General features: G+C 43.3%; 1 protein-coding gene across 8 annotated transcripts in view; it reads right to left on the bottom strand.

The window, feature by feature from the left end:
* UBE4B (ubiquitination factor E4B) overlaps positions 1 to 17,038 on the bottom strand; it is a 147,655-nt gene that overhangs the window by 38,032 nt on the left and 92,585 nt on the right. For 7 of the 8 annotated variants that reach the window (XM_074020888.1, XM_074020866.1, XM_074020878.1 and 4 more), the window contains 6 exons: positions 15,922 to 16,038; positions 15,726 to 15,824; positions 14,068 to 14,181; positions 11,430 to 11,628; positions 9,127 to 9,265; positions 886 to 985 (listed from right to left, as the gene is read on the bottom strand). In XM_074020888.1, coding sequence (XP_073876989.1) covers positions 886 to 985; positions 9,127 to 9,265; positions 11,430 to 11,628; positions 14,068 to 14,181; positions 15,726 to 15,824; positions 15,922 to 16,038 — 768 coding nt within the window. Of the gene's footprint in view, positions 1 to 885; positions 986 to 6,918; positions 7,278 to 9,126; positions 9,266 to 11,429; positions 11,629 to 14,067; positions 14,182 to 15,725; positions 15,825 to 15,921; positions 16,039 to 17,038 lie in introns of those variants that run through there. The other variant, XM_074020889.1, reaches the window with a different exon arrangement.

The raw sequence follows: 17,038 nt of genomic DNA on the forward strand, positions 1-17,038 counted from the left end.
ACCTCAGGTGATCTGACCGCCTCGGCCTCCCAAAGTGCTGGGATTATAGGTGTGAGCCACCGTGCCTGGCAATTTAAGCAGTTTATAGACCCCCTTGAAACACATCTGTGGGCTGCTTAGGGGGGCCCACAGACCCCAGATAAGGGCCCCTGGTTAACTGTGTATCTTGAAGAAGTCTAGTCTATTAGTAAATTAAACTGAAATCTTAACTTGTACTAGAAAGCTATGTCAGGTAAACTTTCCACATATTATCCTACTATTCAACAGAATGCATGACCAGCTAACATTCAGGTTTATAAGTGGAACATGAATAGAAGAAAAATGGATAAATTTGCTATCTATGCTTTATTTGTACAACGTCAGCTGGCATATGTTTTTAGCTATGTCTCACCAGCAAGATTATTCCCTTCTATAGTTAGGTTTTGTGTGATGAATCATTTTCAATTAAAAAGGAAGAATGAGGGGCAAAGGAAAGAGATCTTTCCACTACCACAGATGCGCTTTGTCAAATACCCTGAAAATGCATGGCTAGATATACTGGAGTGTGCATGAGTGTTGGGGGGGGGGGTGGGAGGCAGCAGGTGAGGAGAGCCTTGCATAAGGCAGGGAAGGGGAGGTGATGTTAAACTAAGAATCATAAAACCCATTAAGAATTTATAGTCACAGCAGAAGTATATCTATCCATATTCTGTCCTAAGATTAAAATCATTATATACAGATATAAGTAAGATATCAACAAGTTTTAAAATGTACTATTTTATCGGAAGGGAAAAGAATAACGAAGAAAAAGTAAGGACACTAAACTGCTCACTCAAGGCATATATTCTGTTGGGAAAATTATCATTATGAGGCTGGTCTATAATTATTCCACTTAACTATACAAACCTTAAGCTGAGTTTTACAGCGCTTCAGCATTTCGCGGTGTCTAGTTGCCAGTGGGGAATCTTTCCATTGGCTTTCATTATTTTTCAAATCTTCTACAGTTCTGAAATCAAAGACTAACAGTCAAATGAAAGAAAACAGCTGGATCCAGCTTATCCATTCATCTCGCCCATTTCACTGACTCTCACACGCAGTTGTTTTCGCATTGTAACATCTTAAAAATCAGAGTATATCTTAACAACCAGTGGCAAGTTATAATTTAATTGGCAGCATCTTTCTTTCTTTCTTTCTCTTTCTTTCTCTCTCTCTCTCCCTCCCTCCTTCCCTCCCTTCCTTCCTTCCTTCCAGAGTCTTGCTCTGTCACCAGGCTGGAGTGCGGTGGTGCAATCTCTGCACACTGCAACCACTGCTTCCTGGGTTCAAGTGGTTCTCCTGCCTCAACCTCACAAGTAGCTGGGATACAGGTGCCCATCACCACGCCCAGCTAATTTTTTGTATTTTTAGTAGAGAAGGGGTTTCACTATGTTGGCCAGGCTGGTCTCAAACTCCTGACCTTGTGGTCTGCCCCCCACCACCGGCCTCGCAAAGTGCTGGGATTACAGGCGTGAGCTGCCGCGTCTGGCCATATTTTTCTTTTTTATTGGCTCCTAAAACAATGATGTGTCTTCAAATGGATGGCACTATAGATTTGGTGAAATATAATCTTTTTTGCTGCAAGAAAGTACTTTGTTCCCTTACTTTTCTGGGAGGGAAAAAAAGAAGTCTCTTATGAAAATTCAAGGTTACTTTGCCTATTCAATTACCCAAAACAAACGGCATCATCCTTTACAACTGTTCCCTCTGCTCGGAATGCTCTTCTCTGAGGTTATCTCCGGCTTTGCTCCTTCACTCCCTTCAGGTGTCTGCTCAAACACCACCCGTCTCTGCAGTAAAGGCTTCCCCATCACCTAATATGCTGCATATTTTGACTGACTCACTTAACACTATTTCAACCCCTTTCTATCATGACGTTGTGTGTAATACTCAAGTTTGCTAAATCTCCAAAAGTTACATTTCCTAGACTCCCCTCCCGCCAGCATTTCTGTAAGACCGAGTTTTCACTGAGATGAACCCTCACTGAAGGCAGGGTGAGTACTGTGAAGTGACTGCATGATTGCATGATCCTTCTGCAAGTACAGTAGTAGTGGGGTTTCGGCTGAAGCAGTGGCAGAGGCTGTGCTGTCAAGCTGACCTCCGTCCAAAGCAGCTTCCTTGTTCAAAGTATAGCTCTGGGAATCTTCTATTATAGCCATTCCAATGATTCAATAAACCAACTAGTTTCCCTTTCTGCTTATCCCAGAAGAATTGGTTTCTTTTGTCTACAACTGAAACATGAGTATGGTAGACAAAAGAATGGCTCCTCCAAAGTTGTCACATCTGAGTCCTTCGAGGGAACCTGTGAACATGTGATCTCACTTGGCGAAAGGGACGTTGTAGATGTGATTAAGGCTATGGGCTTTGAGATGGGAAGATTATCTTGGATGATTTGGGACGGCCCAATATAATCACAAAGGTCCTTCTAAGAGAAAAAAGGACTCAGAGACAGAGAAGGAGATGTGACGATGGGACAATGGAAGCAAAGGTCAGAGAGAGATGGAGATCTTGTTGCTGTCTTTTTTTTTTTTTTTTTTTTTTTTGAGATGGAGTCTTGCTCTGTCACCCAGGCTGGAGTGCAGTGGCGCAATCTCGGCTCACTACAAGCTCCGCCTCCCAGGTTCACGCCATTCTCCTGCCTCAGCCTCCAGAGTAGGTGGGACTACAGGCGCCCGCCACCACCCACGCCCGGCTAATTTTTTGTATTTTTAGTAGAGATGAGGTTTCACCATGTTAGCCAGGATGGTCTTGATCTCCTGACCTCATGATCCACCTGCCTCAGCCTCCCAAAGTGCTGGGATTACAGGCGTGAGCCACCGCGCTTGGCCTTTCTTTGTTTTGTTTATTTTTTTTGTTTTGTTTTGTTTTTAAGACCGAGTCTCGCTCTATTGCCCAGGCTGGAATGAAGTGGCATCATCTGACTCACTGCAACCTCTGCCTCCCAGGTTCAAGCGATTCTTCTGCCACAGCCTCCCAAGTAGCTGGGATTACAGGCACCTGCCACCAGGCCTGGCTAATTTTTGTATTTTTAGTAGAGATGGGGTTTCAACATGTTGGCCAGGCTGATCTCCAACTTCTGATCTCAAATGATCCGCCTGCCTCGGCCTCCCAAAGTGCTGGGATTACAGGCATGAGCCACCACGCTTGGCCTTGTTTTTTGCTTTTTTGAGACAAGGTCTCTCACTCTGTCGCCCTGGAGTGCAGTGGCACGATCTCAGCTCATTGCAGCCTCTACTTCCCGGGTTCAAGCAATTCTTGCACCTCAGCCTCCTAGCAGCAGGGACTACAAGGGTGTGTTACCATGCCTGGCTAATTTTTGTATTTTTTGGTAGAAAAGGGTTTCACCATGTTGGCCAGGCTGGTCTCAAACTCCTGACTTCAAGTGATCCACCTACCTCAGCCTCCCAAAGTGCTGGTATATACCAGGCAAGAGAAGGAGATCTAAAGATACTATGTTGCTAGCTCGGAAAATACAGTAAGGCAGTGTGGGGGTGGGGTGGGAGGTGGTGGTGATGAGCAGAGGAACATAGGCAGCTTTTAGAAGATGGAAAAGGCAAAGGAGATTCTCCCCTAGAGCCTCCGGAGGGAATGCAACCTTGATCTTAAGACTTCTGTTTTTGAGACGGAGTCTCACTCTGTAGCCCAGGCTGGAGTGCAGTGGCACAATGTCGGTTCACTGCAACCTCCGTCTACCAGGTTCAAGAGATTCTTGCCTCAGTCTCCTGAGTAGCTGGGACTACAGGCATGTATTACCATGCCCTGCTAATTTTTGTATTTTTAGTACAGAGGAGGTTTCACCATGTTGGCCAGGCTAGTCTCGAACTCTTGACCTCATGTGATCTGCCCACCTTGGCCCCCCAAAGTGTTGGGATTACAGGCGTAAGCCACTCTGCCTGGCCGATTTTAGGACTCCTGACTTCAGAACTGTAAGATAGTAGTATGTGTTGTTTTAAGTGACTAAAGTTGTGGTAATTTGTTGCTGCAGTCATAGGAAACTAAGATATCGACCTATATGGTTACTGGTATCACAAGAGTTTATAGGTAACAGGACTTCATGAAAAAAATGGGTCTCTGGGATCAGTTGTTTAATTGGGCTGGATGGTGAAGATACAATTATTATTTGAGGATGAAACACTGGTAGCCCAAGGCTCTGAGTAGAGAAACAGCTATATAAATGATCACTGGTGATCTGGAATGAGGAGGTGGAGTGGCTACCTCTAATTATGTTGCAGAGTTAATAGAAAAAAAAAAATGACAGTCTTCAGATTTTAAATTCTCATCTCAAGGAAATGTGAATGAACCAGGAAGTTTCTAAGACCACTGTAAAGGAGCAGCTCCAGTTCTACAAATTACAGTACAGAAGAAATTAATAACTTTACTGGACCTCTTATCTCAAAGTTAAGGCAAAGACTGGGACCCAAAGAGTTCAAATGGAGGAGTCTGGGAGAACTAGCTGACTCCAACCCAAATCTTTAAATTCCCTGAGTCTTGCTTGCTAGCAGAAGCAGTTTCTATAATGACCTCATTGGAGGTAGTCATCTTGCAGGAATGCTATTTTCCCCTAGGTTCTATCCCATCATCCTTCATTGCTTCCAGAACCACAACTAGAATCAGATCAAGGACTATCCTTATGGCCTTATTACAAAATTGGATGCAGGAGAAGCACACATTTGGAGGAAAAAAATGGCAAGATTTGTTAATGAGTTATGCTAGTTTTCTACTGCTGCTATAAGAAGTTACCATAACCTCAGTGGCTCCAAACCACACAATTATAGTCTTAGAGTTCTGGAAGTCTAAAAGGGGTCAGCAGGGATGATTCCTTCTGGAGGCCCTAGGGGAAAGCAAGTTTCCTCGCCTTTTCCAGCTTACAGAAGTTACCGATTGGCTCATGACTCCAAACCACTCCAACCTCTGCTTCCCCATCACATTCCATCTCTCCCTCTGACCCTCCTGATTCCCTCTTATGAAGACCTTTGCAATGACACTGGACCTACCCATATAAATCAGGATAATCTCCCCAGCTCAAGATCATGAACCTGATACCACAACTGCAAAGTTCCTTTAATCAACTTAGATAACATATTCACAGGTTGCGAGACCAGGACGTGGGCACCTTTGAGACACCATTATTCTACCTACCACATATGTACTGTAGAAACATGACGGTTATGTAGGGTTATGTATGGGAATGGATTCTGAGGATGCTTGATCAGCAAGAGAAGAAAATGCTGATATACTTCTACGTAGGGCTAAAATCACTGACATGATTATACCTACCAGAGACCCTGGATTCAGTATTATTCTGAGTTGGGAGACGTTCATATTGTGCAACCAACTAGTTGACCGAAACTTTGAATTGACAGTGACCTATACTGAATGAAGCTGTGTTGCCAAATATTCTTTGATCTAATTCAGAGGAAATGATTCAAAACTTAAAGAGCTTAGAAAATTAATTATTGGATTTACCATATGTGATTTGCTCAGATAATCCTCTTTCCAATACACATACACACATCCCAACTATGTCCTAGAAGATACTTCTTATATCACAGCATTGAAAAATACACACATGAGGTGAACATAAGTGTCTCTGGAAAGCACAATAAAGGCTATCTGTTGCAAGCCAGGAGCAAAGGTTCTAGATAGTTCTATTGAAATGGACCCTCTAAAGCCAGTGGGAGTGATGGTATCCCAGGAGGTAATCCATCGGAGGATAAAGAAATAGATAAATCCACAATCACAGTTTGAAATTTTTATAAGCTTCTCCCAGTAATTGATATTATAAGCTGATAAAATCATTAGATATAAGGAAAACTTGAACAGAAAATTAACAAACTTGACCTAAATAATAAACGTGGAATACTGTAAAAACAACACAGATAGCAGTCTTTTCAGGTCTACTAATGTAAAAGGCTACACAGTAAGTCTCAATAAACTTCAAAACACACAAATCACATATATTATATTTTATATTTTATATATATAATATATTATGTTTTCTTACCATAATGGAATTTAGCTAGAAATCAATCAACAAAAGATACATAGACAAATACCCTAAGAACCTAGAATTTAAATAATATATTTTGAAATACCCCACAGGTTATATATGAAAAAACAAAAATTAGAAAACGTTTTGAACTGAGTAATAAGATATGATAAACCAAAAATGAGGGATGAAGCTAAGGTCACACTAAGAGGGAAACAAAATAGTCTTAAATACACACATAAGCAAAAGAGTTGAAAGGGATGATCTAAATATCCATCTTAAGAGGCAGCAGAAAGCAAATTAAAATGGGCTGGGTGCGATGGCTCAGGCCTGTAATCCCAGCAAGGCCTAGGCAGGCGATCACCTGAGGTCAGGAGTTCAAGACCAGCCTGACCAACATGGAGAAACCCTGTCTCTACTAAAAATACAAAACTAGCTGGGCGTGGTGGCACATGCCTGTAATCCCAGCTACTCAGGAGGCTGAGGCAGGAGAATCACTGGAACCCAGGAGGTGGAGGTTGCGGTGAGCCGAGATTGCACCACTGCACTCCAGCCTGGGCAACAAGCCTAGACAACAAGAGCGAAACTCCTCTCAAAAAATAAAATAAATAAATAAAAGCAGAAATAATAAGGATCCCACAGACATTAAAATGATAAAAGGACATTATGAACAACTTCATGCCAAAACATTTTCAAACTTTAGAAAAACTGACACAAGATGTAATGAAAATCTAAATAGTCCTATATATGTTAACGGACTTAAATCCATAATTAAAAACATCCCCACACAGAAAACTCTTAAGCCCTGACAGCTTCATCACTGAATATTTTCTGACATTTAAGGAAGAAACAACATAATTCTTATACAATAAACTTCCAGGGAACATAAAAAACAGGAGAATATTCTCCAGTCCTTCTTTTTCTTTTTTCTTTTGTTGATATGGAGTCTCACTCTCTTGCTCAGGCTGGAATGCAGTGGCTCGGTCTTGGCTCACTACAACCTCCGCCTCCCAGGTTCAAGCAATTTTCCTGCTACAGCCTCCCGAGTAGCTGGGATTACAGGCTTGCACCAACCATGCCCGACTAAGTTTTGTATTTTTAGTAGAGACAGGTTTTCACTATGTTGGCCAGGCTAGCCTCCAACTCCTGACCTCAGGTGATCCGTCTACCTTGGCCTCCCAAAGTGCTTGGGATTACAGGTGTAAGCCACTGCGCCCAGCCCCCAGTTTCTTCTATGAGGCAGCATAACCTTGATACCAAAATTTGAGATGCACTTAACAAGAAATGAAAATTATAGGTCAGGCTTTCTTTTGGACACATGCAAAAATCCTAAACAGAATATTAGCAAATTGTATATCCTATTAGATATAAAAACATTAATATAAAGTTAAGTTTACTTGAAGAGTGAAAGACTGGTTTAATAACAGAAAACCAACTGATATAATTCAACCACATTAACAGAATAGAGGAGAAAAAAAGTCTGGTCTTCTCAATGGATATGGCAAAAGCATTTAATAAAATTCAACTAGTGCTAAGGAAATTAACTATTGAAATAAAAGGAAATTTTCTTAATCTGGTAACTGAGGATATATAGAAAGCTTTCCTCCACTAATTGAAACAAGATGGAAATTTCAAGGTTATTTCTATTCAACATTGTACTAAAAATTACAGCCCAGGCACTAAGGCATGAAAAAAAAAAGCATAAGAAATAAAACTGTCATCATTTATAGACATGATTATGTGTAGAAAGTAAATCATAAAGAATCTGCAGGGTAACATTAGAATTAATAAGTGATTTTAGGCCAGGTGTGATGGCTCACACCTGTAATTTCAGCACTTTGGGAGGCAGAGGTGGTCGGATCACCTGAGGTCAGGAATTTGAGACCAGCCTGACCAACATGGCGAAACTCCGTCTCTACAAAAAATACAAAAATTGGCCAGGCACGGTGGCTCACACCTGTAATCCTAGCACTTTGGGAGGCCAAGGTGGGTGGATCACCTGAGGTCAGCAGTTTGAGACAAGCCTGACCAATATGGTGAAACCCTGTCTCTACAAAAAATACAGAAAAATTAGCCAGGCATGGCGGTGTGCAGCTGTAGTCCCAGCTACTCACGAGGCTGAGACAGGAGAATTGCTTGAACCCAGGCAGCGGAGGTTGCAGTGAGCCGAGATCACGCCATTGGACTCTAGCCTGGACGGAGCAAGACTCTATCAAAAAAAAAAAAAAAAAAAAATTGGGCGTGGTGGTGCACATCTGTAATCCCAGCTACTCGGAAGGCTGAAGCAGGAGAATTGCTTGAACCTGGGAGGCAGAGGTTGCAGAGAGCTGGGATCATACCACTGCACTCCAGCCTGGGCAACAGAGCGAGACTCCATCTCAGAAAAAAAAAAAAAAAAAAAAAAGAATTAGTAAGTGACTTAAGCAAGGTAGATACAGAGATATAAATATGATTCAGTTTCTCTCAAAGTCAGACTACACAGGTTCTAGACCAAAAAGCAGAAGTGGTTTCATTATTATTTCAGATGACCTGCTCAAGAATATTTGCTTCTGTGTTCCTGTGACTTCTGTTTGTTGGTGTTAGTACACAGCAAAAAATGCTTAGAGTAAGAAACATAACAATGGTGTTAATGAATTGGAAATCTGAGGCTGCTATTTGGCCATTTTGGACTCCTCATGCCACAGAACAAGCCAAAAAGAGAATTACACGTGGGCAGGAGTAAATGATCTTGGTTATCAAGGGAAACCATGGTTACTTTTTCACAGTCCAGGGAAAAAGGGGTATGTCTGAAACCCAGGGGATCTTTTAAAGTTTTAAAGTTTAAAGTGCCTGCTGGTAATGTATGCCCAGCTGGAAAAGTTAATGGAAGTCTGTAGTAACCATAAACAGAGTGAAATACCCAGGGTTCAGGACTCTCAGAAATCAAGGTTTGGATCACTTCACCAGTTAAAGAACTCTGGACAACTGAGGAACGTGGATGTGGTGGTGGAGGCAGACAGAACACTATATAACATACATACCTCCCCCAACATTCAAAACTACTGTTCACAATGGAATTGCTTGCCCCTGACAAAAAAAATGGTAACTCAGGCAATCCCAGGACACGGCATCATGGCACATACCTATTGAGCTCCCGGATAGCCCGGAGTCTGCGGATATAGCGACGGCAACTAGGCAGAATAGACAGGTGGTGAGCATGCAGGGTGAGAAAGAAGCACTCCGTAGGGAATTTCGGCTCAGAAAATGGAGGCTGATCGCCATCTAGGAAAAATAACATCATTCCCTAAATAAAATCTATTACATGTCTCAATCAGAGAAAAAGCTCAATTCAGAAGAGAAATTACATTTGAATTTTTATGAAGTTTAAAGATACATTTATTTATTTATTTATTTGAGCTGGAGTTTTGCTCTTGTCACCCAGGCAGAAGTGCAATGGCGCAATCTTGGCTTACTGCAAATTCTGCCTCCCAGGTTCAAGTGATTCTCCTGCCTCAGCCTCCCTAGTAGCTGGGATTACAGGCATGCACCACCACACCTGGCTACTTTTGCATTTTTAGGAGAGACAAGGTTTCACCACGTTGGCCAGCCTGGTCTCGAACTCCTGACCTCAGGTAATCCACCCTCCTTGGCCTCCCAAAGTGCTGGGATTATAGGTGTGAGCCACCATGCCTGGCCAGACGTTTAAGGATACTTTTGCAATTATAAACTTAAACAATGCTACAAGAAGAAGAGAATTCCTGTTAGCTCCATTCAAGGACCAGGTATTCTGTCCTACCTCGTTAAATGTGTATATAGATGTCCATCACAATCTTTTTTTTTTTTTTGAGAGAGGGTCTTACCCTGTCACCTAGGCTACAGTGCAGTGGTAAGATCACAGCTCACTGCAGCCTTGATTTCCCGGGCTCCGGTGATCCTCCTGCCTCAGTCTCCTGGGTGGCTGGGAACACAGGCGTGTGCCACCATGCCGGGCTAATTTTTTTCTTTGTAGAGATGGGGTTTCCCTATTTTGCCCAGGCTGGTCTTGAACTCCTGGGCTCAAGCTATCCTCCCATCTCAGCCTCCAAAAGTTCTGGGATTATGGATGTGAGCCACCATTCCCAGCCCATCAACAATCTTTGGTGATGTTCCTTACTGATGTATTGTATAAAATCTCCATTTTTCAATACAATACAGAAATATTTAAATCTTGAAATGGTATTAAATTCTGTTAATAAACTACTGATTCCAGAGCCGTTTCCCTGCATATTTCCTTTTTCTAATTTTTTTCTATTATAAGTAATAGTACTACTGGGAGGATTTATGTAAATAAAATTATTCCTTTTTCCTCCAACTTTGGGAATATATCCTGAAAAGCAGAATTATTAAGAACAACAGTATTATAATTTTTTCTATGAATCACCAGAATTCACTTTAGATAGGTTAAATAAATTGGTGAAATGTCATCTACTTCTTTGAAAACTTACATTCTATTTCATTACTTTGGTTTCAGCTTGTTTATAGATATATTATGATAACTCATATGATAACTCAAATGTTTTTTCAATTTGTATCTTTTTTTTTTTTTTGAGACGGAGTCTCGCTCTGTCGCTCAGGCTGGAGTGCAGTAGCTCAATCTCTGCTCACTGCAAGCTCCGACTCCCAGGTTCACGCCATTCTCCTGCCTCAGCCTCCCAAGTAGCTGGGACTACAGGCACCCGCCACCATGCCTGGCTAATTTTTTAAAAAATATTTTTAGTAGAGACGGGGTTTCACCGTGTTAGCCAGGATGGTCTCGATCTCCTGACCTCATGATCCGCCCACCTCGGCCTCCCCAAAGTGCTGGGATTACAGGCATGAGCCACTGTGCCTCGCCTGTTTTTTTTTTTTTTGAGACAGAGTCTCACTCTGTTGCCCAGGCTGGAGCGCAGTGGCATGATTGCGGCTCACTGCAACCTCCGCCTCCTAGGTTCAAACGATTCTCCTGCCTCAGCCTCCTGAGTAGCTGGGATTACAGGAGCGTACCACCACACCTCCTAATTTTTGTATCTTTAGTAGAGACATGGTTTCACCATGGTGGTCAGGCTGGTCATGAACTCTGGACCTCGTGATCTGCCCGCCTCAGCCTCCCAAAGTGCTCGGATTATAGGCGTGCACCACCATGCCCAGCTAACTTTGGTATTTTTAGTAAAGACGGGGTTTCACCATGTTGGTCAGGCTGGTCTTGAACTCCTGACCTTGTGATCTGCCTGCCTCGGCCTCCCAAAGTGCTGGGATTATAGGTATGAGCCACCATGCCCGGCCAACTATATTAATTTTTATTATGTTTCTCTATCTCATAAGTTCATTTTATGGTGAGGTGGTAACAATCTGTGAGGAATTACTAGCACGTAGGTAAGATAAAACACTAGCAGTGTTTTAATGACCGAGTCGTGAACACAGTACTCACAGAGTTCAGTCAGCCAGTCATTCACATCTTCCATCGTGGCATTCACACGCGTCTCATCATTTGGAAGAGTAATCCGACATCTTGGGTGAAAAATATACGTGGGATCAACTGTTTCTAACTTGATTTTTGTACTTAGCTGCTGCAGTACCCAAAGGAAATTCAGCATAAATCCATCTGTAGATACCAATCTATCATCTGTCTGTGAAAGATGAAAAGAAAAAGTATTTTTAAACATTAAAAAAAATATTTTTGAGATGGGGTCTCACTCTGTTGCCCAGGCTAGAGTGAAGGGGTGTGATTTTGGCTGCAACCTCTGCCTCCCAGGCTCAAGCAATCCTCCCACTTCAGCCTCCCAAGTAGCTGGGACCTAAAGTGATCCGCCTACCTCGGCCTCCCAAAGTGCTAGGATTACAGGGGTGAGCCACTGTGTCCAGCCAAGAAAAAGTATTTAAAATAACAACATGAATAGAAATTTTGGCCTTTATAAGAAAGCAGACTGAACTTTCAAGCATAACTGTATCCTAAAGTCAATGAGAAGACATACATATCATCACCACTGTCATTCCATTAATTCTGTATTAGCAGGTGCTACTTGTTGAATACCACCTATTATATAATTATTATTTATGCAAGAGGCATTTTATACATTTCTTTTTATTTTTTATTTTTTTGAGACGGAGTTCCGCTCTTGTTGCCCAGGCTAGAATGCAGTGGCGCGATCCCCACTTCCAGGTTCAAGCGATTCTCCTACCTCAGCCTCCCCAGAAGCTGGGATTACAGGTACCCGCCACCATGCCCGGCTGATTTTTTGTATTTTTAGTAGAGACGGGGTTTCACCATGTCAGCCAGGCTGGTCTCGAACTCCTGACCTCAGGTGATCCACCTGCCTCGGCCTCCCAAAGTGCTCGATTACAGGCATGAGCCACCACGCCCAGCCATTTTCTACATTCTTTTACTGAACCATCACAATAATTCTTACAGGTCAGTAATACTGCTGTTAACATTTTATACAGGAGGAAATAAAGACTCAGAGACCCTGAAGTGATTTGCCTGAGCCTCAAAATTAGTAAGTAGAAACACAATAAATATTTCTTTCTTTTTTTTTTTGAGACAGGGTTTTACTCTGTTGCCCGGGCTGTAGTACAGTGGTGCAAACATAGCTCACTACAGCCTCAACCTCCTGGGCTTAAGCAATCTTCCCACTTTAGCCTCCTGAATAACTGGGTCTACAGGTGTATGCCACTACACTGAGCTAAATTTTTAATTTTTTTTGTAGAGACAGGGTCTCCCTATGTTGCCCAGGCTGATCTCGACCTCCTTGGCTCAAGTGATCCTCTCGCCTCAGCCTCCCAAGTAGCTGAAACTGTGGGTATGCGCCAGCCACCATGCCCAGATAATTTCTGTATTTTTTGTAGAGATGGGGTCTCATTATGTTGCCAGGGCTGGTCTCAAATGACTGGGCTCAAGCGATCCTCCCACCTCGGCCTCCCAAGTGCTGAGATTACAGGCCTGAGCCACCATGCCCGGCCTCTTTCTCCTCTTTATTTCCCTCAAGAGCATCAAAACAAGTAGTTCCACTTGTTATCATGTGACATTGTTTCTCTAGGTGACAGCATCAGCACACTCTTGCATTAACAATATAACAACGTAACTTGATTACTTCTGTTAAGAAAAAAATAATAATACAACAATGATAAGAATGATAGTTAATACTGGTTGAGTGATCACTGTGTACCGGGCACCATCCTAACAGCTTTATATATAATAAACCCAGTACTAGTAGTACCCCCACTTAGCAGATGAGGAAACGGAGGCACAGAGGAGTAACTGTCTAAGTTAGTACATGGTGGAACCACGATCAGAAACCACCAGATCTATGCTCTTCTCTCTACGTTTTTTGCTTCTGAGTATACGTGTCACGTCATTCATTCATTATTTATTACTAATCAAGGAAGGATGCCCTTTTCTCCTCTGGCAAAGCAGCCATAGCCACTGGCCTGTCTCACCTGGACCGAAGCACTCACGCCCTTGCAGCTGCCTCCTTGGGTTTGTTCCTGGCTGCCCTCTTCCGCTTTGGTCCATCTACATGCAGCTTTTGTGATTTCCCTGCTAAGAACCCTCCCATGATAGTTCTGATCATGTAAACCCAACCCGATGGAGCCCTGCCTACCCACTAACTCCAGGACCTGCCATTCCCTCCTGTTCACTCTTCTCCAGCCACAAAAGCCTGCATGCTGGGCTTGTACCAAAGCTGCTTCGTTTCTACCTTGGACAGCTCTTTTCTCAGCCACTACAACGGCTGGCTCCTTCCTATGAAACAAACCTCACCTCCTCAGGGAGGCCTTTCCTGCCACCCAATCACAAATCACCTTCAGACCTTCCTTCTGGTAACTAAGTTCTTCTCATGTCATTTACTTTGCTCTGTTTTCTTCATTGATTATACAACTGTCTAAAATCATGTATTTATATGTGTACTTGTTTACCCTGTGGAACACGGGCTCCACAAAAGCAGGAAGCTTGTCTACCTTGTTCAATACTGTACCCCCATTCCTAGAACAGTGCCTGGTAGGTGCTGACTAAATCTGGGTCAGATGAATGAATTTGACGAACAGTGAAAAGCAGTGTGTAGGAATCCTACCTGCATCTGTGCTTTCTTCATATTGGCATTGACGACAGCCGCCATGTAACTGAGAGCAGCCTCACGGGTTTCGCCATTTAACAAAATACTATGCAGAATCTTAAAAAGCTCTTGCTGAAATTTATTTTTAAAAAGAAGAAATAAATTAAAACTATTTTGCACACAATTCCTTTTTGACTTCATGAACAGCTAGCCTACTTCCCATGTTCTCTCCTCTCCCACTTCTACTCATTTCAGACAATCCTGAGTGAAAGAAGAATATAAGAAACATCCATATTCAACTATGTCAAGGTAATCTGCATGAAAGCAGAATATGGAGTGGGGGAGGTAGGCAGTTACAGTTTTTTTTTTTTTTTGAGACAGAGTCTAGCTCTGTTGCCAGGCTGGAGTGCAGTGGTGCAATCTCGGCTCACTGCAACCTGCGCCTCCCAGGTTCAAGCGATTCTCCTGCCTCAGCCTCCCGAGTAGCTGGGACTACAGGCACGTGCCACCACGCCCAGCTAATTTTTTTTTCTTTTTTGAGACAGAGTTTTGCTCTTATTGGCCAGACTACAGTGCAGTGGCACATCTTGGCTCACTGCAACCTCCGCCTTCCGGTTTCAAGCGATTCTCCTGCCTCAGCCTCCCAAGTTGCTGGGATTACAGGCGCCTGTCACCAGCCCAGCTAATTTTTTTTTTGCATTTTAGTAAAGATGGGGTTTCACCATGTTGGTAAGGCTGGTCTTGAACTGCTGACCTTGTGATCCACCTACCTCGGTCAATTTTTGTATTTTTAGTAGTGACGAAGTTTCATCATATTGGCCATGATGGTCTCTACCTCCTGACCTCGAGATCCGCCCACCTCGGCCTCCCAAAGTGTTGGGATTATAGGCGTGAGCCCACGAACCCAGCCAGCAGTTAGAGTTTTAATAAAATAGCCTTTGTTACTTCCTTCCCATGATCAAAATTACCTTAGATACCCAAGCCTGTAACTTCTTTGCCTTTTTTCTTTCTTTGAGATGGAGTCTTGCTCTGTCGCCCAGGCTGATATGCAGTGGCATGATCTCGGCTCACTGCAACCCCTACCTCCTGGGTTCAAGCGATCATTGTGCCTCAGCCTCCCGAGTAGCTGGGTAGCTGGGATTACAGGCACGTGCTGCCACACCTGGCTAATTTTTGTATTGTTAGTAGAGACGGGTTTCGTCATGTTGGCCAGGCTGGTCTCAAACTCCTGACCTCAGGTGATCCACCCACCTCAGCCTCCCAAAGGGATTACAGGTGTGACATCACACCCGGCCCTTCTCTGCCTTTAAGTTTGAGAACTGAAGACATATTAATCAGGATTTGGGATAAGCAAGTCAGTGAAGGTGTGTGCAAACTAACAACTCTTGCTCACCCTCACAGTGTAAATGCCTAAGGACCAGCTGGAGAAGGAGCCGGGCCACTAAGCTCAGGACCAGCTCCCAGTGACGCTACATACAAAGGCAGCATACTGCTGTTGTTACAACCTGTTATTCAAGACACAGGTTACTTACTTATAGTTTATCTTTTTTATGTAAGATTGAATTGGCTTTTGTTAGCCGTTTGTCTACTGGGCATCGTCCAGTCTACAAAATAAAAGCTCCCTATCTGGAGTTCATCTTTGCTACTTCCTCTGGGTTTGTTTTCTGAACGCTTACCCTTCCGAGCTCTAAGTAATGCTGCAATGATTGGCTAACCACACGAGTGTTTTCCAGGGTAATGGCAGGCCCTGAGAAGTATTTTTCAACCACTTTAACCTGGAAAGAGAAGGAAAAATGCAATCAACATATCATGTACATTTGGGAAAGAATCTGAATAGAAGGGCGGCAAAGTGCAAGTAGCCACTATACTTACATCATCTTCTGCAAAGACTGAGAAGCTGAAGAAAGCCCCCAAGTAAGAGAGTCTCTGCAGCTCCCGCCCACAGCCAGGACTTAAGGATTTCGGCAACCACAACGGCAAAGAAGCAACCTAGGCAGAAGACGGAAGAGGCCAGTCAGGCACTCAACAGGCCGATGAAGTAAAAATGTAATGAAAACCCTCCAGCTCCTCTATATTTTCACAAGATATTATTATGTTTCAGCCAGGCACGGTGGCTCACGCCTGTAATCCCAGCACTTTGGGAGGCCAGTGAGAGTGGGAGTGGGTCACCTGAGGTCAGGAGTCCGAGACAACCCTGGCCAATATGGAGAAACCTCGTCTCTACTAAAAATACAAAAATTAGCGGGGCATGGTGGTGTGCGCCTGTAATCCCAGCTACTAGGGAGGCTGAGGCAAGAGAACTGCTTGAACCCAGGAGGCAGAGGTTGCAGTGAGCTAAGATTGCGCCACTGCGCTACTCCAGCCTGGGTGACAGAGTGAGACTCTGTCTCAAAAAAAAAAAAAAAAAAAAAAAAAAAAGAATTTTAAAGTTGCAGGATACTATTTGATGAAGTTCAAATGAACTCTTCTTACTTATACCACCAAAGGACTCAAATAACTTTTCCATAGCACTTGTTAGTTTAGTTGTACAATATTTGTCCAGGAAAAAAAACAGGCCCGGTGCAGTGGCTCATGCTTGTAACCCAATAATTTGGGAGGCCGAGGCAGGGGGGATCACCTGAGGTCAGTAGTTCGAGACCAGCCTGGCCAACATGGTAAAACCCCATCTCTACTAAAAATACAAAAAAATTAGCCTGGCATGGTGATGCGTGCCTGTATTCCCAACTACTTGGGAGGCTGAGGCACGAGACTCACTTGAACCCAGGAGGCGGAGGCTGCAGTGGGCCAAGAGCGCACCATTGCACTCCATCCAGCCTGGGTGATAGAGCAAGATTCTTGGGGGAAAAAACGGGAAAAAAATCATAGAAACGAACACTGTAATGCAGGAAATAACGTGTCTAACAACAGTGTAACAGTTGAGAGCCTCCCAGACACGTTACCTCCGCCTACACCTAAATGTCCTTCAAGAGAAGTTTTCCAGGTCATCTCA

Source organism: Macaca fascicularis, chromosome 1 (assembly GCF_037993035.2).
Source record: "Macaca fascicularis isolate 582-1 chromosome 1, T2T-MFA8v1.1".
NCBI classification, from domain to species: domain Eukaryota; kingdom Metazoa; phylum Chordata; class Mammalia; order Primates; family Cercopithecidae; genus Macaca; species Macaca fascicularis.